At 37.7% G+C, this 27900-nt stretch overlaps 1 protein-coding gene across 1 annotated transcript in view; it reads left to right on the forward strand.

Annotated features, from left to right (window-relative positions):
- Positions 1-27900, forward strand: part of prkdc (protein kinase, DNA-activated, catalytic subunit) — a 72962-nt gene that overhangs the window by 40228 nt on the left and 4834 nt on the right. Inside the window, exons 48-82 of the mRNA XM_049482503.1 lie at positions 257-376; positions 501-644; positions 1279-1430; positions 1854-1985; positions 2892-3003; positions 3096-3223; positions 3331-3480; positions 4488-4661; positions 7159-7257; positions 7342-7552; positions 7659-7851; positions 8757-8960; positions 9059-9174; positions 9264-9395; positions 9496-9675; positions 11174-11385; positions 11526-11664; positions 13371-13559; positions 15281-15505; positions 15694-15802; positions 16468-16570; positions 17616-17778; positions 18357-18531; positions 18990-19174; positions 20042-20222; positions 20791-20951; positions 21590-21801; positions 21926-22013; positions 23812-23955; positions 24059-24266; positions 25714-25781; positions 26004-26224; positions 26628-26720; positions 27567-27647; positions 27770-27841. Of these exons, the coding sequence (XP_049338460.1) occupies positions 257-376; positions 501-644; positions 1279-1430; positions 1854-1985; positions 2892-3003; positions 3096-3223; positions 3331-3480; positions 4488-4661; positions 7159-7257; positions 7342-7552; positions 7659-7851; positions 8757-8960; positions 9059-9174; positions 9264-9395; positions 9496-9675; positions 11174-11385; positions 11526-11664; positions 13371-13559; positions 15281-15505; positions 15694-15802; positions 16468-16570; positions 17616-17778; positions 18357-18531; positions 18990-19174; positions 20042-20222; positions 20791-20951; positions 21590-21801; positions 21926-22013; positions 23812-23955; positions 24059-24266; positions 25714-25781; positions 26004-26224; positions 26628-26720; positions 27567-27647; positions 27770-27841 (5276 nt within the window). The remainder of the gene's footprint in view (positions 1-256; positions 377-500; positions 645-1278; positions 1431-1853; positions 1986-2891; positions 3004-3095; positions 3224-3330; positions 3481-4487; positions 4662-7158; positions 7258-7341; positions 7553-7658; positions 7852-8756; positions 8961-9058; positions 9175-9263; positions 9396-9495; positions 9676-11173; positions 11386-11525; positions 11665-13370; positions 13560-15280; positions 15506-15693; positions 15803-16467; positions 16571-17615; positions 17779-18356; positions 18532-18989; positions 19175-20041; positions 20223-20790; positions 20952-21589; positions 21802-21925; positions 22014-23811; positions 23956-24058; positions 24267-25713; positions 25782-26003; positions 26225-26627; positions 26721-27566; positions 27648-27769; positions 27842-27900) is intronic.

The following is a 27900-nucleotide window of genomic DNA, read 5'->3' on the forward strand; positions in this document are numbered from 1 at the left end:
GTGCAGTTATATTTGTAAACTCTGCTATTCATCATCATCAAGCTGGACCTTACTTATGTTCTTGCAGCTGATTACAATCAAATTCTCTCAGCAGTGTTTGACTGTCTAATATAAACCTTTTTCAAAAAAGAAGATGCTGATATTGTAGTGAAACTTACGTCTGTGCTAGTACCCTTAATTTCAGAAGAAGTGTTGTATGAGAAAATGTCTAGAGACATTTGTACACACAGTATTTAAGCTGTCTTGTCTTTTTAAGGGTTCGACTCCCAGTGATCTGCCCCCGTGGATGAAGTTCCTGCATGGGAAGCTGGCTAATCCCTCCACACCTCTGAACATTCGCCTGTTCATTGCTAAACTCATCATTAATACAGAAGAAGTAACCCTTTCAGTGTTTTGCATGACAAATTCTCACTGAACAATTATTACTTCTGGGTTTTTAAATTTGTGTTTTTTCTCTGTGATAAAGTTTTTTTGTTTGTTTGTTTTTTTTTTTTATACAGATGTTCCGTCCTTATGCCAGGCACTGGCTGGGACCCCTTTTGCAGCTTGTGGTTTCTGGAAACAATGGAGGAGAGGGTATCCACTTTATGGTGGTGGACATTGTGGTCACTGTCCTCTCTTGGACCGGTGTAGCCACTCCAAAGGTTTGTGTGTGTATATTTAAGTTTTAATATAAGAAAATATCATAACCTTCAAGGTACAGTATACGAAATAAACATTTCTTTTAGGTTTTTCTGTCTGTTCTATAAATGAAGTTCAACTTATATAGTGCCTTTCTAGAAACCCAAGGACGCTTTACAATTTACACGTTTTACACACAAGCAGATTACACATGAACACTCCTCCACACACCAGTAAGAAGCGGCAGCCAATAGCGCACAGCGTACTCTCAACCGGAAACGACTGTCCACCATGAGGACTGCATCGTGCTCTACAGCATTTACCTAGGAGTGCCAATCCATATCTGGGCACATAGTTATACATACTTTTACACACACACAAACTTACATACATACACATATTACACATACACAGATCAATTTAGAGTATTCAATTTAAATTTTTATGGGCAATTTAGAGTATCCTATTTACCTGGTCGTCATGTTTTTGAACTGTGGGAGGAAACCCACGCAGACACAGGGAGAACATGGAAACTCCACCCAGATAGGGACTTGAACCCAAGACCCCAGTGCTGGGAGGCAAACGTGCTAACCACTAAGCCACTGAGCCTGTTTTATTAGACTTCTGATTGTGTTTTTTTTTTTGTTTTCTGTTCAGGGAAACACCAGAGATGAGGTCCTGGCCAATCGTCTGATAGAGTTTCTGATGAAAAACTGCTTCCATTCCAAGCGGGCTGTGTTCAGGCATAATCTGGAGATTATTCGTACCATAGTGGAATGCTGGAAAGATTGTCTGCACATCCCGTACAAGTATGGGATGGCACGTTGTTTTTAAGGGATGTAACAATACACAATATTACAGTATAAAATACAAAATCCATATATTCCTGAATATGTCATATTATATGAAATTAGTTTATTGCAATAGCACTGTGCTTACTATGTCAAGTTCCATGACCATTTAGCTAAGTATACAGTGAGCGTCTGCATGTGTATAAACACTTATATCAAAGAAATGGTTGTGGGACTTGTCACTAAAGATGACCTGTTGCCATTCTGAGTCACTTTATGACTAAGTTTAGATCCTGTCAATTGATTCCTTCTCCTTTATGATAAATATATATAAAAGTATATAATGAAAGTATTCTCAGAGTATTAAAGTATTCCGAAGGAAGAGTGCAAAAATATTATCTCAGAAACTCAAAGTTTCTGTCTGTTTTTGTTCTGTTACAGTCTGATATTTGAGCGCTTTTCTGGAACTGATGTCAACAGCAAAGACAACTCTGTTGGGTTGCAGCTCTTGGGTATTGTGCTGGCCAATCACCTTTCCCCTTATGATGCTGCCTGTGGCATTGACCATGACAGGTATAAACTCAAGTCTTTAAGGCAAGCTTAAAGCAATTCTCCTATTTGAGTTCAGACAGTAGGTTACTGTTTATTTATGCTGAGGTTTATTCTCTCTCTTTCTCTCTTTTTCTTACACACACATGCTCACACATTCACACACACACACGCGTGCACACACACGCACAGCTGATGGCATGTTTTCTCTTTTCATGTTGTTGGAATATGATACTACACTAGCATTTATTTTCTCCATTAAAAACTCCATTAAACTCAGTAACACTTTAGCATATAACAATATTCTGAATTAAAACGCATCAAAACTATCCTAAGATATTACAATACAGAGGAAAAAGGATCTAGTCTTCCAGGTGTAAACCACGCTCCACTGTTATTACTGTCCCTTTCCCAAAAATACAGTTCAATACCAGCATTTAAAAAATGTTTTTCTGACTCTGTAAGCAAAGAGGCACCCTGTATTTCTCTTCTTTTTTTTTGTATTATTATTTTTTATTATTAATGTATGTAGTTTCTTATATATATATATATATATATATATATATATATATATATATACACTTGATTTATTTCTACACATCTGTTTACATTTGTATACATTTGTATCTACATATACTATGCCCTTGTATTTATCTTTATATTGTATTTTTTTCTTTATACCCCCCAGTTTGAAAATTGGGAGAACAAATTAAAAATAAAGTTTAAAAAAAAATGCATGATTTTATCCAGGATTTAATCTCTGGCACAATAAAACAAATCTAAGTATTTCTAACACTGATTATTTATTCACATTTAAATACTTATTATCAAAAGCTTATTCTTTAAAAGAAAAAGTATAATAATCACATTAAAATTTTCTTTTTGTTGATTGACACCACTAATTAAATTGCAAATTACAATTTTTTACAGGTATTTCCAGTCTCTTGCAAGCAACCTGTCCTTCATCAGATACAAGGAAATCTACTCTGCTGCAGCGGAGATCATTGGGTTAACCCTAAACTACATGAAAGACAGGGAAGACGTATGTATACGGTGCATACAGCTATTACATTAAAAGCTCAGTGGGGGGAATATTATTGATTTGAATGTTTATTGATGATTGTTTTTATTCAGCAAAACCAGGCTCCGTTGTTAAACGCAACGGTTACAAAGCTGACGGATTTAAAGAAGAAAGACCTGAGTGACAAATTTGTCATTTGTTTGAGCAAAGTGTCCAGACACTTCCCACCTCTGGTATCTCAGTAAGTTGATTCAAAATCCAGAGCTTTTCTCTAAACTGTCCTTTGATTGACTTCTGTGAATTTCTTATTGGGGAAACTGTATGTGTGTGTCTGATTGTCTTTACTAGATTTGTAAACACTGCTTTTTACCTGCTGCCGAAGCTGCATGGAATATTGAAGACTCACTGTCTGGAGTGCGTCCTCAGCTGCGCTGACTCTATCCCTGATATCTTCATGCACCTCAAGACCAAGGGCTTTGTTCAGATTATGGCTCACAGGTGTGTTCTCAGGTGTCTTTTTTCAGACTTTTTCAATTAACCCCCGTGTTTTTTACTTTTCCAGTAGCAGTGCTGTTTGGCCCAGACAAGCTTTTTTTATTTTCATATCTTAGCAATAACTTTATTATTGCACTTCACCTATTAGATCTATAATTCTTCTCTTTACTGTTGAAACTGAAACTGACACTCTGGTGTTAAGCTGAGCTAAAGGCATTGCCATGTAGTCAGCCAGACGTGACTCTTTCTGTCTTTTGAAGGTGTAGGAAACAGTATTTAACATTCTCTGACCTAATCTGTAATTTCTCTAAAGAAATGTAGATGCTACAATAATGAGTGCAGTAACACAAAATTGACATTTTTAAAAATCTACTTATTTATTTGCTAAAAATCACACTTTCTTTTTTAAACAATATATCATTGCTGTCCAATGAAAAACAAGTATCTCCATTTTTGTCGATTTTTTGTTTACTACATAATTGGAACAGACAAACTGTCCCTTACACTGTGCTAAATTTCCTGATGAACGGACCAATAGGAATACTTCAAAATAACCTGTTTTTACGTTGACTTCCATTAAAGGTTTAGAAGGTTTTTTCTCTCTGCTGTAAATTTGCTGATTTGGACTTGTTTTTCATTGGGTAGAGACAATATGATTTTTTTCTGATTACAGTGTTCTGCTATTTATTTATTCATTTATTTATTTATTTATTGCAGTTCTAAAATTTACCTTTTCAGTTTTTAATTCATTTAGTTTCTTAAAGTCCAGGCAGTTTACAGCAAAATTTTGTACCCTGGATTTTGTACCATTTCCATTTTACTAACTGGACCTGAAGAGCTTAAAAGCCAGAAATAAATTATTCTAAAACTTAGAACAGTGTATATTAATTAACTGGTTTCACAGTAAATCTTAGGCTTATGTTAAACAGGTGTGCAGTTTAGTTCAGGACTTCCTGTGAAGACTAAAAAGATTGTCTCTGAATATTGATTTATTAAAATGTGTTTTTCAGAGACGAGGCCAGGCAGCGAGTGTGTCTGGATATTGTGCATAAAATCCTGGCTGTTCTGAAGCCTGAGGAGCTGAAGGAGTTTCTGGGGACAGTCTGTGCCTTTGTCTCTCATCCGTCCCCCGTGTGCAGGGAAAGGATGTATGACATCCTGATGTGGATCCAGGACAACTACAGGTACCTTATACTTTGTTTTGTTTTGTTTTGTTATTTCACTAACTCAAACAGCTTCCAATTCCTACTTGTTGTTTTTATTCCTTAAGATCAGACCTGGGCATTGTATGGCCCATGTGAGATTGTTGGTAATTAGAAGAGAATAGTAAATCTGTAAATAAAGCTATACGCACCGAAAACCTGTGTGCACATCTAAGCAGTGTATCAACGTAGCCGTGTGCACAGCGGAGCTAGAGGGGCAGAGGCTCGGGCTTCTCCTGCAGAGACTGAAAATGGAACAGAAACTAGTTTTACAGCTAAATTAATATAATTTAACCAAGTCTAATCAACTAATACACACCAGAAACACAACTGCATATCTGTAGAACAGTGTAAAATTTTAGAAATGTTTGGAGTCCTATAAAATAAACAAATCAAATGGTTATCAAATGATAACACAAAAGTCTTGAAGAACATTGTTAATTGTATTTATTATGTATGTTTCCAGTAATAATATTGAAAAATAAGACAATTTAGAGTCCTATAAAACAGGAAAATCAAAGAGTTAATATATCACACCACTGTATGCTTAAAGTTCTCTTTCTCATGTATTAAAGACAAACTTAGGATAAATCTATATTCAGTTGTTCATAAAACAGGTTTGATCACTTGTGTGCTGTCCTGCTGCATTTCCACATCAGATATTCAGCCTGACTTTAATGCACTTGTACAAGCCCAAAACAGGCTTGATTTCTCTCAGTGAACTAAAAAAACTGAGGTAGAAAAAAACATACAAATGCATTTAATGCATTTTTTTTCATAAAGTTAAGTGTTGCTGGTCTTGATTTTTGTGTAAAGTTGTGTAGCTGATAGTGCTGCTAGTTTTGTAAACACTGTTAATGTTACAGATTTTTTAAAATATTTTTTCATAAATGTTTGTTAAATATTTATATAATTATGTGCTCAACATTTTAATTGCAATGCTGTAATTTACTGTTCTTTATTAATTTATTATGCTAGTCTTTGAAAAACTTGCTGTTTTATGTCAGGTTGGGGTGCTAGTCAAAATAATGCAAAATGTTTACAGTTTTCTAAACTGAACCATCAAATGTTTATTAAATAATTATATAAATCACCACATTTTATTGTATCATTTTAATATTTCATTTGTTGTTTTTGTATGTATTTGTTGGGCAGAACCGAGCTAAGTATATTAGTCTGGCCCTCTAAAACAATTGCAATTTCTCATGTGGTCCTTTGGGAAAATTAATTGCCCACCTCTGCTTAAGATACATACACCAACAAGCTAACCCTGTCTACCATCAAAAGTCCCTACAATAGAGACACAAAATGTTCTGGTACCGACCCGAGCCTGTGTATGTTCTACACGAGCCTGACCCAGCCACCCAAAAATGTAAATATGAATCCGGTTTAAACCCCTTTAAAACTTTTTAACTACAATTCCGAGTGGCAGGTGCCTGCTCCCAAAAGTTTCTGTTATCTTGGCTGCTGGCCACTTCCTGCACCGCTGTGAGGTGCGCAGCACAGCACACGGATTTGAGTGATATGCGGCATTACATTACCATTCTAACCTGTGCCGTAACCTGTGTAGTTTGATTAGTTACTTTTGCTGTATTCAGATTATTATGCAGTAGATTTTTATACAATAATAAATAGCAATAAAAACATAGGCCTAGGCGCTGAGTGGTTTAAAACGCTGCCACTATGAGCAGGAGGTCGCAGGTTCGAACCCCAGCTCATGCAGCTTTACCATCAAGCTGCCGGTGCTCAGAGGGAGCGAAATTGGCTCTGCTCCCTCCGGGTGGGTAAATGGCGCTCTCTCCCAACTTCACTCCTAGGGTGATATCTGCAGCACAGGGCGTCTGTGAGCTGATGTATCAGAACCGAGTTGCTGCGCTTTCCTCCGAGCGCGCTGGCTGCTCGGCAATGCTGCATCAGCAGCAGCTCGAAAAGAAGCGGTGGCTGACTTCACATGTATCGGAGGAAACATGTGCTAGTCTTCACCCTCCTGGTGTGTTGAGGTATCACTAGTGATAGGGGGAATCCTAATGACTGGGTTGGGTAATTGGCCGTGTAAATTGGGGAGAAAATGGAAAAAAATTGAAATAAAAAAGAAACATAGGCCTACGCTATAGACAATTTTCTTGAAATTCAGGGTCTTTTGTTGCTAAAGATCCTTTTAATCATTTATCCATGATGTGTAAAACACCTACCGCTTTCAATCAGACTCTCATTAATAACACAGCTAGCGTGTCAGTCCACTAGCTATCTCTGCCTGTGACTGTACTTTGTCAAACCAATCATTTAGGTGGACCTAAGCGTGGTTGTTTTGCAAATAAATGAACTTATCATCTTATTAATTAACTTTACATCTACATTTGCTGAACTATTTATATATTTAAAATAATTTTTACTTCTCAAAATAGAAAAAAAATATATATTTTTTAGTAAACTTGATTAGACCATCGTAACTGCCATTGCTTTTACTGTGTATTGACAGTGATGCTGAGAGCAGAGAGGACAGTACATCCGTTGAGGTGCTCAACACGGCCAAAGATACACTCCTTCAAGGGCTGACAGATGAAAACCAGGGCTTACAGTGAGTACTTACACAGATTTCCTAGTAATTCAGGCATACTGTTTAAAATGCCACTGTTTTCTCAGCTATTGTGTATTTTCTCAGGTTGTACGTTCGTAACTTCTGGAGTCATGAGAAGCGCTTGCCTCCTGCCACACTGGAGCGGATGCTGATGGTGCTGGGTTCTTTGTACTCAGCCCGCATTGAGGAGCGCTTCTTAAGTCTGGCTACAGATTTACTCCTGGAAATGACCAGCCAGAGTCCTGACTACACTCGTGATATGTTTGAGTTCCCACTCTCTGAATGCAAGTTTCAGGTAGGCTCTTGCATAGGCTTTTACATTCAGGATGGATTTCACATAGTTAATGGTGCAAAGTAATTACATTAATTAATTTCTCTGTGTTATTTCTTTTTTTCTGCAGGACTACACAATCGACTCCAACTGGAGGTTGAGGAGCACAGTTCTCACACCTATGTTCATGGAGACTCAGGCAACCCAGGCTACAGGCACTCAGGGTGCAGACAGCGCAAAGTCACAGGCCGGCAGCATGAAGGGCCAAATCAGAGCCACTCAGGCCTCTCTGGAGTTTTCCCAGACTCAGGCTCCTGGTGCAGGTATTTTTTATTTTTTTAAGTTTTAAATTCAAGGAGTTTTTTGCTAGCTTCTCTGATGAGGCAGCATTCGTTACTTCTCTGAGCTCTGTTAAATATTTAGCTCATCTAAAAAGGCAGTCTTCAATATTCACCTTAGCTCTATTACCCTCTATGGCACGTAGGGCTGCCAGTAATGGATATTTTACTATTCGACTAATCTGCCCATTATTTGTTCGATTAGTCACGATTATTTCTTTGTCGTGCCCTACATTGTATTTCCTACTGGTGAGGACAGCTAAACCTTTAGGCCCAATACTGTTTTTACAGTACATTTTGATAGTTTGATGTACGTATATTACACTAAATACTACAAAGTATATTATAGGAAACATTTACACAGGCTGGATATTGTTTTTTTAAAGAGATTTTAGCATGCTTATATGTATGTTTACTCAAGAAGAAAGGAAAAAAAGAAAGAAATAAACACACCGCTTCTCACGCGGACGCGAACTGGGGAAAAACCCGAGAACGAGCGGAAAAAACGAGAACGGGCGGAAACTAAAGTCACACAGTGCGTGACAGAGACACAGGGGAGAAATGTAAACAAAAGCTCGCCAGAGAAGAATTTTATTTTTTAAACTTTTTTTTTTATTATTGTTCATTATACTTCAAACAACCTCATGGGCCACATCTGGCCCGCGGGCCGCCTATTGCCGACCCCCCCTGGTCTATTAATTTATCTAAAAAGCAGCCTACATAACTATGGTTAGTTCTTTTACCTGCTAAACTTTCACAGACTTTTAGCCACAAGTCTTGCTGATCAAGGATCAGTTCAGACTCAGCAGGCCTTTTCTATTCGTTTGTTTCTGTATACAATAGATATCATCCACATGCTAATGCTAGTTAGTGTTTTTCTGTATTTTCAGGTCGTCGTTCAGCATATAACTGGTTGACGGGCAGCAGCGTGGACACTTTGGCCGATTATTCTCTATCTTCGGACTCTCTGTCCTCCCTGCTGGTATTTGAGAAGAAGAGAGCCGAGAGGCCCCAAAGCTTCCGAGCCGTCGGCCCTGGCTTCGGCTCCAGACGTCTCGCCGCACCCACTGACGAGACAGACAGCCGCAGTGCAGGTCTGTTGGTAGCTAAAGAAGCAGTTAATTATGCAAACAATGAGCAGGCAATAAAGTGCGGGTCGTTTTACTTTAAAATGCACTTACTTTCCACACAGCTGATCGGGAAAAGCGAGCTGACATCCTGCGACTGAGAAGAAGGTTCTTAAAGGACAAAGAGAAAGAGAGCGTAAAGTTTGCCAAAAGAGAGATTCAGTCCCAACAGATCCAAAGGGTAGGAATCTCAACACAGTAACCAGTTTGTCGTCTTTATCTGTAACTGTATGCTGTTTTACTGTAACTCTCTGTCTATTTGATGAACAGGAAAAAAGGGCAGACCAGAAGATACAACGAGAAGCTCAAGTGACCATGTACCGTAGCTACAGGGTGGGAGACCTGCCAGACATTCAGATCCAGCACAGCAGTCTAATTGCTCCTTTACAGGCTCTGGCACAAGTATGAGCTGATGTTTTTAAACCAGATCAAGTTTACCATTTAATGACAAATGTACATTAATCATATTTCTTTAATAAATTCATTTATTTTACTACCTCAGAGAGATGCCACTCTGGCCAAGCAGCTGTTCAGCTCCCTGTTTGCTGGTGTCCTTGTTGAAATGGAGGGATCCAAGTCATCTAGAGAGAGGGAGGGAGTTCTGAAAAACCTGCTGCAGAATATGAATGACTATCTGCACAAGAGTACTACGTACTTCCCACCTTTTATTTCTTGTGTGCAGGTAAGTTATAGTTATACAGTAGGTTATAGTTAGGGGTGGGTAAATCTTGGATTCTTAGATGCATCTTCTGCATTGATTCACAAACGAGAAAGAGAAACGAAACGAGAAAGTTTTTAAGACGTTAACAATAACTAAAAACAAAATGATGACAGGACGCAAAAAAACATAAATCAGATGTGTGAAAGTGTAGTGTGCATAACAGAGATGTGTCCTTCCGTAGAAAAGATTGTGAGCGTGAAGAGACTCCCACTGCTGACGCCGAACCACGGCTGTTTAATTATAGGTCTATTTACACCAGCTAGTTAACGTTTTATTAAGACCTTAAATATACACAAGGGAAGCACGGTTTGACAAGGTAGCAAAACTCGACAGAACACTGTTCAAAGCGGGCGCTGTTTGCGTGGGATTTTATGATTTAGAGTGGACTCTGGGGATTCGAATTTATCACTGGGTGATGAGTTTAATTCCAAAATATCTGCATTTCGTATTGTGGTCAGGTTCCTGGCTTAGCAATTAAGTTAAAAAAGAGTACATATATATGTGTGTATATATATATATACACACATACATATATATATACACATATATATGTACTCTTTTTTAACTTAATTGCTATATTTCCATATATATATATATATATATATATATATATATATATATATATATGGAAAAAATTAAGGGATTGCTTCAGTTTTTGAATCAGTTTCTCAGATTTTTCTATTTATAAGTATATTTTTGAATGAAATGAACATTGTTGTTTTATTCTATAAGCTACAGCCAACATTTCTCCCAAATTCCAAATAAAAATATTGTCATTTAGAGTATTTATTTGCAGAAAATGAGAAATGGCTGACAAAACAAAAAAAGATGCAGAGCTTTCAGACCTCAAATAAAGCAAAGAAAACAAGTTTATATTCATAAAGTTTAAAAGAGTTCCGAAATCAATATTTGGTGGAATAACCCTGGTTTTTAATCACAGTTTTCATGCATCTTGGCATGTTCTCCTCCACCAGTCGTACACACTGCTTTTGGATAACTTTATGCCACTCCTGGTCCAAAAATTCAAGCAGTTTGGGTTGATGGCTTGTGATCTTCCTCTTGATTACGTTCCAAAGATTTTTAATTTGGTAAAATTAAAAAAAGCTTATCATTTTTAGTGGTCTCTTATTTTTTCCAGAGCTGTGTGTTAGAACATTTTTTTTGTTTGTTTCTGGCTGCTCAAATGCTTGAATGATGGCACTTCCTCTTTGTGTTTTTTTATAGCAATTATACATTATTTATAGGTAAAGCAAGTTAGTATGACAAAGTGGAACATCAACTAGAACAATTTAATTGATTTAGTTTTAAATCAAAACACATTTTGGCACATTTTTATGTGCGTAATCATCATAAAATATTGAAAATCAAAACGGCTGTTTTGTCAAATGTTTATCACACAATGCACAATTCAGTTGATTTTAATCTCAAACCACATGATTGATGATGGCTTTCTCTGCAGGACATGTGCTACCATAACAGGGCTCTACTGGAGCTTCATCCAGCCAGTGTCAGTGCCAGCTGTCTGGCGAGCCTCCAGCAGCCCATGGGCATTCTGCTCCTAGAGGAGAGTCTCCTGCACTCCAGCAGTGTGCCTGATGAACCTCCTTCCAAACGGGCACGGGGCAAGAGAGAGCTGCCCCCAGACACAGAGCGCTGGATTCATCTAGCCAAGTGAGTTCAGCTGTACTATTCAAACACTTATTTACCCCTCCTACATGCCTCATTTCAATTTCAACATGTCTATAAAATATACTGTATGTGTAAATATGTGGCGGCTTTCTCTGAACTAATTCTTCTGTCACCTTGTGTAGGTTGTATAGATCTTTGGGGGATTATGATGTTGTCAGGGGCATCTTTGGAGGGAAGATTGGCACAAAGCCCATTACATGCTCTGCGCTGCAGGCAGAGGCAAAAAGTGACTACGCTGAGGCTGTGAAGCTCTATAATGAGGTAATAAGACAATCTGGTTACTATTTTCAGAAGGGCAGCTTTTTCAAGCCATTCATGACCTCTAACATAAACCTTCTGTACCTAAACATCTTCAGAGGCTTATTCCAGGAAGTGAAATTGACTACTGACACTATTTAAAATTAGCTTTTAAAGTCTATATATGCCTGTGTAGGTTTAGTTGACTTATAGATTAAGTGTTTTGGAGAATTATCTTGTTGTGATACATCTTTATATGTCGCAAAAGACTGATATTGTTTTTTAATGGCCAATGCCGATATTTAGAGAGAACAAAGGGCCGAAGTGTAAAGCCATTTTTTTTTTATTGCAACTGATTTTTAATCCTCCCCTTTTTATTATTATCATTAATAAGAATGTCCCATTACTTCTGATTATTGAGTACAAAAAAGTTGGTGCCTGTTTTTGATACTTTGCCTAAAATGCGCATAAATGAGCCAAACTTGGAAAGCGCGCACAGCAAGGTAAAAACAACCCCAATGGTACAGAGACAGTAAAAAAAAAAAAAAAAACTCTCTTTTCTTCCCGATCTAAACCACACTACACCATTATTACTGCCCTCTTCTCAAAATACAGGGAACTGTCAGCATTAAAAGAATCATGAATATAATATTTTTTAGTGATTGACTCCACTAATATAATTAAATTTAATTTTGTCAATGTAAAATATAAAAAAAAATAATCTGCATAAAGCTATATGCGTAGTTTATGCACAAAGTGTTTTTTTTTCTTAGTAAAGTGCCACAAACATGATTGTTCCAACAAGGTCTAGAAAGATGGTAACAGTATGAGAATGAGATTACTCATGTCGGCTGTAAAATAAATACATTGTGTAAAAACAAATATATTTTTTTTTGTATTTTTTGGTTACAATTTAAGAAAAGGTATCGCAAAACTATCGGTATTGGTACTGGATTTAAAGTATTGTATCTTTACCAGTATCAAAAAAAATTCAAAATGATACCCAGCCCTACTTAGAAGCTAAGACCTGCAAATCCTCTGCACCCAACCTCCACAGTAGGCACCTAGCATTCCAGCCTTTTCTGTAGCAGTCGGTGACTAGGCTGTTCTACTTTATACTAGGCTGTTGTATGTTATACGTTATACTTCTTCCTTAACCTTAATTGTCTGGAGAAAAATTGGTTAAACCATCTGATGTTTCTAAGTGTAGAATTGAAAGATGAGGAAATTAAATTCAATTCACATTTATTTATATAGCACTTTTCACAACAAATGTTGTAACAAAGTTCCTTGGGAGAAGCTATGACTCTGGTTAATGCACAGTAGCACTACAAATACACCATATATCACAATGAATAACAGAAAAACAAGAATAATTGGACAGAATGTGAGAAAACTAATAGCTAATAGAGCTTGAATTGTGAATTAATAAGTGTTGAACATGTGTTAATGTGAAAGTCAATGCAGGTTAAACAGTAATTGCAGGGGTCCAGAGCAAGACAGGATTGTAGCAGGCAGCAGTGGAGAGCCCGGATGAGCAGGCTATCCTAATACATGTAAAAGAGGAAAACAAATAAGTTATGAGGATTGTGTCAGTCACTACTGAATTCACACAGTTGTAAAGACCACCAGGGATCCAGGGAAGGCAGGCACCGACACCCAGCCACAAAATCTTGGCAAGCTGATGTAAAAAAATAACCATTGCTTTGTTTATTTTTTCTTTTGCTCAGGCATTGAACATTGAAGAGTGGATGGATGGAGAGCCAACTGATACAGAGAAGGACTTCTGGGAGACAGCAGCTCTGGAAGCCTACAATCACCTGACAGAGTGGAAGTCTCTGCAGTACTGTGCTACAGTCAATATAGATGACAGCACCCCTGTGAATCTGGAGAAGATGTGGGATGACCCCTTTTATCAGGTTTTTATTTTATTTTTTTCTAATGTTTTGTATAATATAAAATACCGTATTTTACACACTAAAAGGAGCACTTAAAATCCTTTAATATTCCCAAAAATCGTCAGTATGCCATTTAATCTGGTGTGTCTTTTGTATAATTTTTACCATTTAGGTTGTAAGGAGCAGTAAAGCCAGTCCAATTACCGTATTTTACTATAAGGCGCACCGTATTATAAGACGCACTATCAAAGAACGCCTATTTTCTGCTATTTTTCCATACATAGGGCGCATCGCATTATAAGGCGCGTTAAGTGACACTAGAAAGGGTGCCTATATCAAAGTGAACAGGGGTGGCGCCATGTTTCCCTTCCCCCACCGGGGGTGGTCGCTTGCCGGTGGAGCGTCTCAGTATACAAATATAGCTCTTTCAAAGTCAAACGAGTGCTGGATATTAATCTACACAGATTCCTCTCCTGAAAACTGTTTATTTGGGTGAGTAACGTGCTTCAGTTTATTTACAGTAAGCTTAGATTTCCAGATGTCCACTAAGGCTTGCTGCACCAGTGTTAGCATAGCTATCCGCTAGCACGCTAGCTAGTCACCTAAACTAGTAAAGTTAACCCAAACTTAAACGACAGCGTTACACTGAGTAATCCTGCGTGTTCTGGTAAGACAGTGAGATATTAGCTAGCGATTCGTCCCCCGTAGCTTGTTTTAACACGGTAAACAAGCAGATTACAGGCTGATAAAACTCACCTCTGAGAGAGTTAGCGCTTAGCATCTAGCTAATGCTAGCCAGGCAAAGCAGCACAGACTTACAGGCTGATAACTCACCTCTGAACGGTGAACGCTTAGCGATTAGCATCTAACTCTAATAATACTGCTCCAGCAGTATTAAAAGTGCTAAATTTAGAAAATACTGATCTCTGAACAGTGAAAAAGCTAGCTAGCTAAGCGGTTAGCATCTAGCTAATGCTATTGCTGTTCCAGCCTCGGAGCGGCACGGCTCTGCACGGAGTGTGTGTTTACTGCTCCTTACACCTGACGGGTAAAATTTAGATAATACTGATCTCTGAACAGTGAATAAGCTAGCTAATGCTATTTGCTGCTCCAGCCTCGGAGCTGCACGGCTCTGGACTCTGTATAGCACTGAAACTCTCTATAACGCTGCACGGAGTGTGTGTTTACTGCTCCTTACAACCTGACGAGTAAAATCCATACAAAAGGCGCACCGTATTATAAGACGCACTGTCAATTTTTGTGAAAATTAAAAGTTTTTAAGTGCGCCTTATAGTCCGAAAAATACGGTAAGTACAGGGTTTTACGGGAACACTCAGGATATTAGCCACTAACTGCTGGAGCGGTTAGCCGCTAATGCTAATGCCTTAGTGCTGTAGAAATATGGGAATCTAAGCTTACTGTAAATAAACGGAAGTGCTTTACTCACCCAAATACACAGTTTTCAGGAGAGAAATCTGTGTAGATTTACATCCAGCGCTCAGTTGACTTTAAAAGAAAATGTTTTTTTTTATTATTACAGTTTTGTTTACTTAACGTAGTTAGCTACCTCCACCACCCAGCGGCGAGACCTGCTAAATTAGGAGTTCCTTATTGTGTCTTTGAAAATGCGCCTTGTAATCCGCTGTGCCTTAAAGTGCGAAAAATACCCGTAGTTTAAGCTAAAATATCGGTGTACTTTATAATTACACCATTTAATGTTTTGCTTTTTAAATGTCTAACAGGAAACATACCTGCAGTACATGATGCGCAGCATGCTGAAGCAGCTGCAGTTGGGCGAGAGGGACCAGGCTCTGCTGAGCTTTGTGGATGCTGCCATGAAGGTGGAGGGACGCAAACTGGTGATGGAGACTCACTACAGTCAGGAGCTGAGTCTACTGTACATCCTTCAAGAAGATTATGACCGGGCTAAATACTATGCAAACAACTGCATGCAGGTCTTCATGCAGGTCAGTTTAGCTTTTTTTAGAGGTGGATACAAAATGATTTTACTGTCTTCAAATGCATTTTTTGAGTTAAAAGACAATAAATGCTGAAACGTATGATGAAAGCATCCACTGACTCAATGTTTACACAATAACGTTTTTTTTTTAATTTGGTTTTCTTTTATGCTGTTGTGTGTTTTTTTTTTTTTTAGAACTATTCCAGTATTGATCCTCTACTGAATCGCAGCCGACTGTCTGTGCTCCAGTCAGTCCAGGCTCTGACTGAGATCCAGGACTTCCTGCATTTCATCACAGGGGAGGGTAAGATACCGTAGTTGTGTTCTTTTTTTAAACAGATTTAGTCATTTTATATATATTTTTTTGAGTTAGGTTAGTATCTAGGTTGATAGCTGTATTTATACATTGAACCTTGAACATGTGTAGATCACATTTGATTTGTGGTGGGTTTACCAGTTACCATTCACTTGCATTCTTTTTTTACGATGCTTTTTGGTGGGGATATTAAACAGTAAAGTATCAGATCAAATCACCAGCAATTCTGAAATAAACTCTGAATCTTTGCGTATCATATTTTTTGCACTATAATTCGCACTTAAAATCCTTTAATTTTTCCAAAAATGGTCAGTTTTTTTTCCAGTTTTGTTTAATTAACTTAGCTTTACTTAACTTAGTTACCCCCCACCACCCAGCGGTGAGACCTGCTGAATAAGAAGTTCCTTATAGTGTCTCTTAAAATGCACCTTATAATCCAGTGCGCCTTAATGTATAAAACTAGACCAGAAAATAGACATTCAGTGAAGATGTGTCTTATAATCCGGTGCACCTTATTGTGCGAAAAATATGGTATGCAAAAATGCCTATGTGTGTTGTTTCCAATTAAATGTACAATAAATGACTTCCTATGATGGTGTCTGTGTTTGTATAATATAGCATTTCCAGCAATAACCCTGAGTTGTTTCTTCCAGTTTCAGTGTGCTCCCTGAAACGTGTGATCAAAAGATGGACCAGTCACTATCCTGATGCTAAAATCGATCCAATGAATGTGTGGGATGACATCATTACCTCTCGGTGAGTCATCAGTGTGATTTTTGCTGCGTTACACTGGCAGATGAAAAGTAATCCTAATGTTATTTTGTAGTGATCAAAAAGAGAAAAACCTCTTTTTTTAGATATGGATCATTACATTACATTACATTACATTACATTACATTACATTTAGTGGATGCTTTTATCTTACAAAAAATATTTACATTTAGCAATAGAGGACATAGAAGTTCAAGGAAAAAACATTTTAGACAGGGCCTAAAGGAGGCCAAATGGAAAATAGTGGGATAGAAGAGGAAAGGAGCAGGGAATGAGGTTAGAAGTAGCAAGTGTGTTAGAGGTGTTAGGAGAGTAAGTGCTCTTTGAAGAGCTCTGTCTTCAGGAGCTTCTTAAAGATAGCGAGAGATTCTCCTGATCTGGTAGTGGAAGGTACCGTTGGGAAACTTTATGTAGGAAAACACTCTGGATTGCTTTGTGGGAATGTTTGGTTCACTGGAGGAGTGCGGCTGCCAGGAGGGAACATAAGCCTTCAAGAGTAAGTGCATGTAGAAGGGAGACTATAGGGAGCAATATTTTACTGAATAATATACAGCAGTTGCTAGATCATTTGAAGCACTAGATACTGGGTCATTTGTTAGATACTGAATCATTTACAGAAGTTAGTACATCATTCCTGAATAATAGAATTCAAAAGCAAGGTAAGCTGGGTTAAAGGAGTTCATATGATCTGAATGAAGGTTTTGCCAGATACCCTTCACAGCTGTCAAACTGCTTTCTTTTTCTAGAGATTTTTCGCTCCACATATTTCCAGTACAGTCTCAAAAGTTCTTAAAATGCTTTTTAAATCTAATCTGACATCACCTAAGCTTTATCTCTGCTTAGTCTATTCCTTCACTTGATGAGCAGTGTAATACCTTGTCTTGTCAGCTGATTTAAATCATTTTTGTGGCATTTCTCTAAAAAGAGGATATTCATCTGTTTAGTCTACAAACACCAGTTGAACCATCAGAGTAATACCTTTTGTGACCTAGTGCTTAATTCCAGCTCTGTGTGCTGTTTTTTTTTCCAGTTGTTTCTTTCTGGATAAGATCTTGGAGAAGTTGAACTCTTCTCCTGCTAACAGTATGGAAGTGGATGGAGCTGAGCAAGACAGCACAGAAGCGATAGGGTCACTGGTGAAGCAATGCAAGTTTAATATGAAACTGAGGATGGCAGACAGTGCTTGGAAACAGGTAGCGATACATAGTCATTATTCCTCTTACATGCATCATTTTAAAGAACATTAACAGTAAAAGAATTTAGGCAGGGTTTAACACAACAGATCATATCTTTAAAGCATGTGAAATTTACTTTGGGTGTAGTAAAACATGGTAAAGAGTACTAAGCTTTGTTGAATAGCCCACCTCTGTTCTCCCGCAGCTTTTTGAGATCCAGCGTTTTTTATTCTGCTTGTCCTAACACCCTCTAGACTGGGTGATACGGATCATATTCTTGCCCCTGCAGATTTTACACCGTTATCCAGGCTCCTCATTGGAAGAATTCAGAGATCTCTGATATTTAAAATGAGACATTAAGAACTTTAAAAGTGCAGAAGAAGTTTATTAAAAAACACCTAAAAACAACAGGTGGCGTAACCTACATCTCCGGGTGCCACCATCCTAAATTAAAGTAATGATAAGTACAGTGAAGAGCACATAATGTTAACTTAAGTTCATGCTGTATACATGAAGACGTGGCCGGGATGTGTGCTGTGCTCAGACTGCAGCTTCAGCTTCAGCTTTTTTTTTGTGTGTGTGTGATGTTTTCCCAGAACAACTTCTCTGTGGCAACAAAGGTGTTGAAAGAGCTTCACCGGGAGGCGAAGACTGAGAAAGCTTGGCTGCAGCGTTGGGTTCACTGCTTTACTCATTTTACTCAAAGAAGGAGCCAAAGTATCGGCCCAGCAGAGCAGATCAGCTCCCTGCTCAAGACTGTACCACTGCTTGGTAATATCTTACCTACGCTAAGTTTTAAAACACCCCTTTTTTACCCTTTATTTTTTAAGGTTATTAACCGGAATCATACAAAATTCACTGTACAAAATCTGACTCACTCACATTACAGTGCCTTTAGCTCAGCTTAACATTGTGCGAAATATCAATGTCAGTCTTAGCAGTGAAGAGAAGAATTAGGGGTCTGACCGGTGAAGCCCATAATGAAATGAAAAGATAAAAACATAGAGGTGTTCTAAAACTAACTGGTAGTTAATCACCAGTATAACATGCTATCTTAATTTTAACTTAATTTTAAATTCTAACTTAATCTTCTAACTTATGACATGCTATCTTCTAATGTGTGTTTAAGTCAATAGATTTTCAAACTGGTTCATAAATTCTGCCCTGACTTTGTTTCAGTGTAGTTTGTCACATAAATAAAATATTAATTATATGTTTCTGGTGTGTAGAGGAGATTGAGAGGCAGAGTGAAGGATCTGTGGGGAGTGTTTTTAGAGACCAAAAAATCCTGCTGGGCACCACCTTCGACCTTCTGGCTGGTGCTGTGGCTCGCAGTCCCTCTGCTCTGGAGACTCTCGGACAAGAGAAGGCACAAAGAGTTCAGGAACTTTCCGGAGGCTCTTCAACTAACCAGGTTTGGTGTTGTAAAGATCTTGTTCTGAGTTGTTTTTTTCTTGACTGAAATATTTGGGTTCAAGTAAGGATGTCCTCGGAAATCGGGGGCCGGTCACGTAATTTTCAAAGGGTCGGAATTGGTGGAAAAGATCCAAATCACTGATTTATCAAAAATGTAATGTTGTGTTTTTACTTCACAAGTTCACTATATATGCTGTACAGTGAAAATGCCCATGCTATGTTCACACTAGCAGTGACAAGCCCCTCATGTGAGTGTGTTTGTGGGCGCCTCTGCTGTCACAGTGTTTATTAATGCTGATATATGTCTGGTTAGCAATGACCTATGGAGCCATCCGACATTTTCCTTTAATCCACACTGTTTTCCTTAAAATCTCTCTCTCTCTCTCTCTCTCTCTCTCTCTCTCTCTCTCTTATATACACATACACAAACTAAGCCTGAACCACACAACACTACTATTACTGTCCCCTGCCCAAAAAACAGAACTAACAGCAAATTTATAAAATGTATCATGATCTTGGTTATGTTTTGTCACACAATTGTTGTTGTGCAACATTTTTTAGTTTGTTTATCTAAGATAGGATGCATATTTAAATGGAAATCAGTCATATAGCCATTTAGTAATTGTTTATTTTGTGCCAAAATGGTCATTTTTGATACTGTTCTTTCAATAACAATTTTAAATTTATTATTAAAAAGTATCAGATCGGGACTCTCTGTCAGCAGATACTCAGACTTGGGGGCAAAAAATGTGATTGGGCATCCCTAGGCACCAGTTTAATCAGACTGATTTAAAGGTCAGCTTTTTACAATGTTTTTATGTGAACACTGATCCGTCTAGTATGTTTGGCTTTTGTTAACTTTTAGGTGGTGGAGGGGCTGCGGATGCGTGCTCTGGAGTTGCTGCACAGTGCTGCTCGCAGGGCAGAGGAAGAAGAGCAGTCATTCAGCCGCAAGCATGCCGACACACTCGGCATTGTGGAGGCCTACATGACTCTCGCCAATTTTTGTGACCACAGACTGAGGGAAGATGAACAAAAAGGGGAGGGTATGTGTGCACTGCATAACAAAAGTACAAAAAGATAATAAAATGATACGAGTTGTACAAATTTTGGGCACATCTGATTAATGTTTCTGTTGCTGTAAATGGTTGAGTGAATGGAGGATGAACATATCTCCATAAATCACAACATTAAAAATTTTACCGTTTTTAAGCAAGATAAGAGTGTTTGACTGCAAAAGGCCTTCAGCAAAATTGAGATGAAATAGAACTGATAGAGCATTATTGTGCTGTGCATGTCTGAACTAATATGAATTTCATGGATTAATTATCATATAAAACGTGATAAGAAAACTATTAACTATACAACAAATATTAATGTAAGAAGCAAATCAAAGACATTTTATAGTACACTATAAAAAGCAATGAAACAAGTGTGTGTGAAAAAAAACTGTTAAGCCCAAAGGTAATTCATGCTTTAGGTTTGTGTGATAACTCTTACCTTAATAGGTGCTAGCTAAAGGTTTTGCCATTGCCTTGTGGTCCTTAGATAATGTACCTGATATTTTTGCATGTCTTAAAATTATTTTAATATATTAAATTCTGTTTGTTGCAGTGAGCAGCTCACAACAGCTCCAGACCTTACCTGCACATGTGGTGAAGATGATGCTGAAAGCGCTAAAGCTTGGCTCTGAAGAAGCCAGACTCAGGTTCCCTCGTCTACTGCAGCTGGTTGAGCTCTACTCTAAAGAGACCCTGGACCTGATGGCAAGAGAGGTGGGTGGGGTTTTGGATTGGGTTGTGAACATTACTAGTTATGTACTTCTGATGCCAATATCCAGTTTCTTACTTTTTGACCAATTTTAAAGGAAAATTATTAAGGATTATATATTCTCTGTTAACTTAAAGACTGACCAGAACATATGCTAAGGTTAAGCATTGATAGTTCTCGTCAGCAGAGCTTCAGACAGTATTTTTTTAATTTAAACTGTGTGCTAAGTCACGGAAATCTGTTTGGGTTTTAACATCCGAATCTGAACCTCCATTCCCGCAGTCACATTTCCACACTCAGGGTTGCCAGGTATACACAGCAGCATGCAAATGGTGTGCTGCAGCCATAGAAACGGGCTATTCAACTGCTGAACAGGAAATCCTTTCTGTATGGTTGCTGATTATAGCTGGGTCATTTATTACCACCATTATTGTAGTAGAGATGGGCTGTGTAGTGACTCTTTATCGCTTACCACTGTGTTTTAATCTGGCAACCCACATGAGCTTTACATCTGGGGAGTAGCGTGGTGGGGCAGAACCCTCTATTCAGTATTAGGGTTTCGTGCTGTCCCGTTTGAATTGAGTTGTCAGTTTGAATTTTGTCATTTTTGATACAGACCCTAAATACAGTTGCATTTTAACAGGTGGTAAGTGTACCTTGCTGGCAGCTGATTGGCTGGATTAGTCAGATGATGGCCCTGTTGGATAAGCCAGAAGCAGTGGCGGTGCAGCATGTACTTGAGGAGATTGCAGAGTGCTACCCACAAGCCCTCGTCTACCCGTTCATGATCAGCAGTGAGAGCTACACCTTTGAAGAGTCTGCTAGTGGTCACAGGAACCAGGAGTTTGTGGAGAAGTATGTCAATAATGATAAAAAAACTGACATATGGATATATGAGATATATAAATCATGGTAAGAAATTATACAATCTTTATAATTTACTGTATAATTAATTTGTGTGCATGTTAATGTATTTCAGGCTAAAGTCAACATTGGATAAAGGGGGAGTCATTAAAGAGTTTGTTGATGCTCTTCAGCAGCTCACTAACCCTGAAATGCTCTTCAAGGTAACAGATATTTAGCATTTATTTAGTATTTTAACCCTTTCAGTTCCTTCATTAATTACAATGGACATCATGTTTTTTTTTCTTTAAATGTTTTGTTGCACAGAACACTAATTGAGACCTGTTGTCCATTAAAATAGATCACAAACCAGCCAATGAAACAGTAGATTAGCCATTAGTAACTCATCAGTAACTCAGACATTATGGCATGTCAGCTCTACAGATCAAATGAGGCAAAGTAATGCAAGGTCGTTTTTACTAATTCTCTGTGATTAAGACCACTTTTTATCATGTTAAGAAATACACATTTTAGTTAATTACCTTTATTTGTATATAGATTTATATTAGGATAGTGGTGTCTCATTCTGTGTGCATTAGAGACAGAAAAGAAGCATTCTTATGTTTTCCCATCAATGAAACATAATTCAGGTCTAAAAGGCTTAATTTAACCCTATAACAGGCATTGAACCAGCACAATCAATATTCAGACTGCTGTAATACTAACTACCCATCTATGGCTGTTTGACCTTTTTCCTTTTACTGAATAAAGAGTGAAATAAAATAGCAATTGGTATAAACTTCCAATTGCATGGAAAGTCAAAGGAATATACATTGTATTACAGCGACTGACTGCTTGAGTGTCGAGTGGTCCAGTGGAGTTAGATGCCACTGCTGTAGTCTGAGGACCACCATATCAAACCCCCTATCAAGCTGCCTGCCATCTACAACCAGAGTCTGAGAGAGCACAAAAAGAAAAATGTGCCATACCTACTTTCAAGCCTTCATACATACACACCGTATCTTTCATACTATACGGCACACATAAAATCCTTAATTTTCCCCAATAATCATCAGTGCAGCTTATAATCCAATATATCTTATGTATGAATTTTACCAGTCCGGTTGTAAGAAGCAGTAAATCCATCCCGCTAAAGTACAGCGTTATAAAGGAGTTTTACTTTTGTTCGCCAGGGTCGAGGCTGGAGCAGCCTTAGCATTAGCCATGCACTAACCATGCTAATTGCTAGCTCTTTTGCCATTCAGAGGCAAGTATATTGGACCGTAGTCTGCGTGTTTACTGGGTTAAAACAAACTATGTGGGATGAACCGCTACCTAGAATCACCATGTCTTACCTACAATCACCCAGCGGCAAGACCTGCTGAATTAGAAGTAAAACACGGCGACACGTCACATAAAGGGTTAAATCATTGTTTACCATAGAGCAAAGATTTTCAAAATTACATTTTGTTGGTGATTTCAATAAGAGTATTGCAACACTACTACACACACTACTACTTAATGCATGTTTGAAAGTGTTAATTAAGTGTTAAGCAAAGTGGTGAACTCCAGGTGCAGGGTGACACCTAATGTAAGTTTGGGTCATTGATATATAAAAGTGATAACTGGTTTGTCCTGTTCCATGATAGATTTTGCCATATCGTAGACATGCCAGAAAACACTACTACACTACTTCAGATAACTGAACTGTTTTAATTTTAGAACTTTGAATAATTGTTTCAAAGACCCATGTTGGTAAATTTTAGTGTCACCTTTTTCCTGGTATATAATTCAATATTCTTCTGATTTTTTAACAAAGAATTAAAATGAATCAGTGCAGAATATTTACTGGATCCATGTTGATGCATATTTTACTAATAACACTGGTGAGTCTGAGGGGAGTGTGAACTGTGATATCTTTGGTGTTTAAACATTAAATGCACATTAAATGTAAACATGTGACTCTTGAACTCTGTTTTTAGGAGATGTGATTAATGTTTTTAATGTTTGGTTGATTGGCAGGATTGGTTGGATGAAGTCCAGAATCAGCTGGAAAAACCAAGTGTGGACAAAAAGGTGTTGAGGGACCTCTATGGAGAGATGAGTGCCTCGCTCTGTGATTCAAAAGCCCCGGGGTTTGGATCATTCCGGAAGAAATTTGTTCAGGTTCACCATCATGATACTTGTAATGATTTTTAAAGGTATTTGCTGAAACGTAACTGATTCGGAAATTCTATCTCTTATATGTCCTTTGTCTTTTTCTAAATAGAGATTCTCCAAAGAAGTGGAGAAGCTTTTTGGTCCTGGTGGCTCAAAGCTGTATGAGAAGCGAAAGGATAAGGAGTACCTTAAGAAAGTGGATGAGCTGGCTAAGTCCATGAGAGGCTTTCAGAAAGAGCCGGGGAACCTGAAGGAGTATTCGCCATGGCTCAGCAACTTCAGAGTGGAGACGCTGAGAAGTGAGCTGGAGGTTCCGGGTAAGGAAAGAGTTGTCTACTATTATTAGCAATCTGTGAAATTATGATATTAGACTTATTAAAAAGGGTAAACACCAAACAGCTTTGAATGGTACTGGACCAAGGCGCTGTCACCATAATCCAAGGATCACTGGTTGAAATCTCAGGCAATACTTCTACCATTAGCTAGTCAGAGAGAACCTTGCCTTGTCAGTGGTGGATTGATGGCTTTTTTTCACAATGGGATGTTGGTCAGGGGGGGGGGGGTGATTGCATCTGTCAACTGCCCATCAAAGCACCACCACATCAAAGCACCATACCTTCTTTCTTAATTTACAATTACACTTATAAGCACTCAAGGATGCTTTTCAAGGCACTCATAGCAGCCAGTCATGCACAGCGTACTCTCAACAGGAATGACCGTCCACCTAGAGGACTGCATCAGGCCCTGAGGAGTTTACCCAGCAGAGAGTGCCAATCCATATCAAGGCATACAAACAAATGATTGTGAATTAATGAAATTAGCAAGCATGTAATGTTCTTATTTTTTTAAAAGAACTATTAAAATGCAATATGCCTAGAGAAAAAAATAATTATAGTTTAAATATTTAAAATTTTTGTTCTTAATAAATCGCCACAAACCTGCTCACTGTTTTTGTTTCAAAAAGATCCAAAAAGATGTTAGGTAATCTTATGCTCATACTGTCGCCATTAGAGACTATGTTAAATAAACACTCTGTGTATTTAACACTTTTTTGAGATTAATTATCACATTTTTTTTGTTACAGTTAAAAAAAAATATTGAAATCATTTGGGTATCAGTATTGTAAAGTATTGTATTGGTATCACATTTTTTTAGCCTCTTAAACTCCAAGCCTATTTTTTACCAATTTCCACCTGAAATTACATACTCACATTTGAAGGCTTTTCACTCTAATATTAAATAATTCAGGGGCAATGTTATGAATTAATATGACTTAGAAGCCTTTACACAATTCATTTAAGACACTTTAATTATTCAATTGAACATGTAATAGCCAAAATATGGTAAAAAACAGGAAAATTTTAGGCGCTTTTCAGATTTTCTATTTTTATTTTCAGATCCATAAAATTAAATATTTATATGGATTAATTTTTTTGCAGCTCTATATTTTGCTATAATGTGTTTACATTCATCATATAAAATTACAAACTTCTCCTTTTCACTGGTTAGATATTATTGTGATCTGAACCTGGTATGGTCTTTTCTTTCTCCAAAGGACTGGAAACTTTATAAGAATAAAAACTACTAATTTTATACTTTATTAAATATGATATTTTTCTGGCCCATCCATGAGCCAGGGCGTGTTAAGAGGTTAAATGATACCCAGCCCTTGTGTGCAGGTCTTCACCCTGTTGGGAGCATTGCTAGTGATATCAAATTATTTTTTATAAGACTTGTTTATACTAATTTGATTCTCCCCTTTAGGACAATATGATGGTAGATCAAAACCGCTGCCAGAGTACCATGCTAAAATCACAGGATTTGATGAGAGGGTAGGTACATGTACAACCTGATTCCCAAACACACTGACAGGACACACAGCTGTAACTGTTACAAAATGAACAATGGCCAACATAGGATTTTATTTACATTTTTTTATTTAAATAACTAAATAAGTCAGTCCGATTATATCACAATTAAATGTATTTGGGGGGGTGAGTATTTTACAGTATGTTAATGAAGTTTAAGGCTTATTTGTGCTACTTCTATTAAAGGTAAAGGTAATGACTTCCATTCGCCGTCCGAAGCGTCTGATCGTTCGCGGTGATGATGAGAAGGACCATCCATTCCTAGTGAAAGGAGGAGAAGATCTTCGGCAGGACCAGCGCATTGAGCAGCTCTTTGGCGTTATGAACATCATCCTCAGCCAGGATGCGGCCTGTTCTCAGCGCAGCCTGATGCTGCGCACCTACCAAGTTATTCCAATGACCAGCAGGTAGAGCGCCTGTTTCTGGATCAGATTCCTCAACAAACTGTGTGACTCAACTAACAAATACAAAATGTAATATTCAATCAATAATGTACAGTAAATAATGTATGTACAGCGCACCTATTGGTTGAATTCCCTTTTGCAAATTATACTTTGGTCAGAGGATTTTGCTTACCAAGTTTCTCACTTATTTCTGCTTGAAAACAATTAAAAAAAAACAAAGAAACAAACTGCAAAATACCTAATATATCCTGTAAAATGAAACAAGACATCTAAAACTACATATAGTATTGTCAAAATAAAAAATGTACACTAAATAGCATTAAACACTATTTATATTACCATTTTTTTATATATAACTTTAGATTTTTATTTTTGACATTTCTGGTCTGTTGTCTGCTACTTGCAGGATTGGACTGATAGAGTGGATGGAGAATACCTGCACATTAAAAGACTTCTTAGCCAGCAGAAGAACTGAGAAAGAGCAGAAGACCATCACACGGTATACCTTTTACTAACCAGAACAACTGCTGTTCTTTCTTTTTTCTTTCTTTCTTTCTTTTTTTCTGTCTTTCTTTCTTTCTTTCTTTCTGTCTTCTCTACCTCCACCTGTTTAAGAGTGCAACATCTGTGAGCTCCCACAGTGCCACCACCCTGTGACTTAAATGAATTATCTTTTTATGGCTGTGTGGGTATCTTTATTAAAAGTTATATCAATATCCAAACAATACCTTTTTATATATATATTTTATTCCTAATTGTAAAAAAAAAAATAAAAATACAAAAAGAGATTATCATCACACAGTGTATTTGTTTAACAGCAGACATGAGTAATCTCATTCTCAAACTGTCGCCATTAGAGGATACCAGCTTTTTGGATCTTGATTGAACAAAAACAGTTAGCATGTGTGTAGTGCTTTATTAAAAACAAAACAACAGCATTACATGTACAAAAAGTACAAATTGAGACTTAAGGACCGTGATAGTTTGTTGACAGTTTGCGGAAAAATGTGTGGATGACTCTTTAGATGTAGAATCAGACGCATTTCTGTTCACGCTCTCGTCGTGTTTTTTGTTTACCTTGTTGCGCAGCAAGATGAGACATTTTGGACCTTTCAGTAATCTGTAATAGTGAAATACTTTGTAGTACATAAATACTCTGTAGTACTGCAATACTCTGTAGTACACAGAATAAAAATCATCCTCATTTGAATATACAGTCATAATTTCTACTCTAGGGATAACCCATTCTGCTTTGCTATATGAAGAACTGTAGACTCCTTTATTTGTAATAAATGCTGTTAGTATTAAAAACTTTATCTTTTGTTTTTTTGGGGTTTTTTTCCAGGCCTAATGAGATATACGATGCCTGGATAAGTAAAGCTGCTGGGAAATCTGAGGGAATAATGCGATACGCTGAAGTATACAGGTGCGCTATTGATCAGTTTCCTTCTATCTGGCAGTAATGTTGTGTTGGGTTGGGTGTCAGTGTCTGCAGTAAGTGGAAAGGTCAAGTGTAGCATTACTGTATCTGATGTCATTTTACCACAGGAAGGCCAACCGCACAGACACTGTAAATAACTTCAAGAAGATTGAGCAGACTGTGCCAGAGGATCTGCTGAGGTATGCGCCTGTGACGGTTACATTATCCTGTGATTACTGTGTGATTTATGTGCCAAAAG

The sequence above is a fragment of the Astyanax mexicanus genome, chromosome 8 (genome assembly GCF_023375975.1).
Source record: "Astyanax mexicanus isolate ESR-SI-001 chromosome 8, AstMex3_surface, whole genome shotgun sequence".
NCBI classification, from domain to species: domain Eukaryota; kingdom Metazoa; phylum Chordata; class Actinopteri; order Characiformes; family Acestrorhamphidae; genus Astyanax; species Astyanax mexicanus.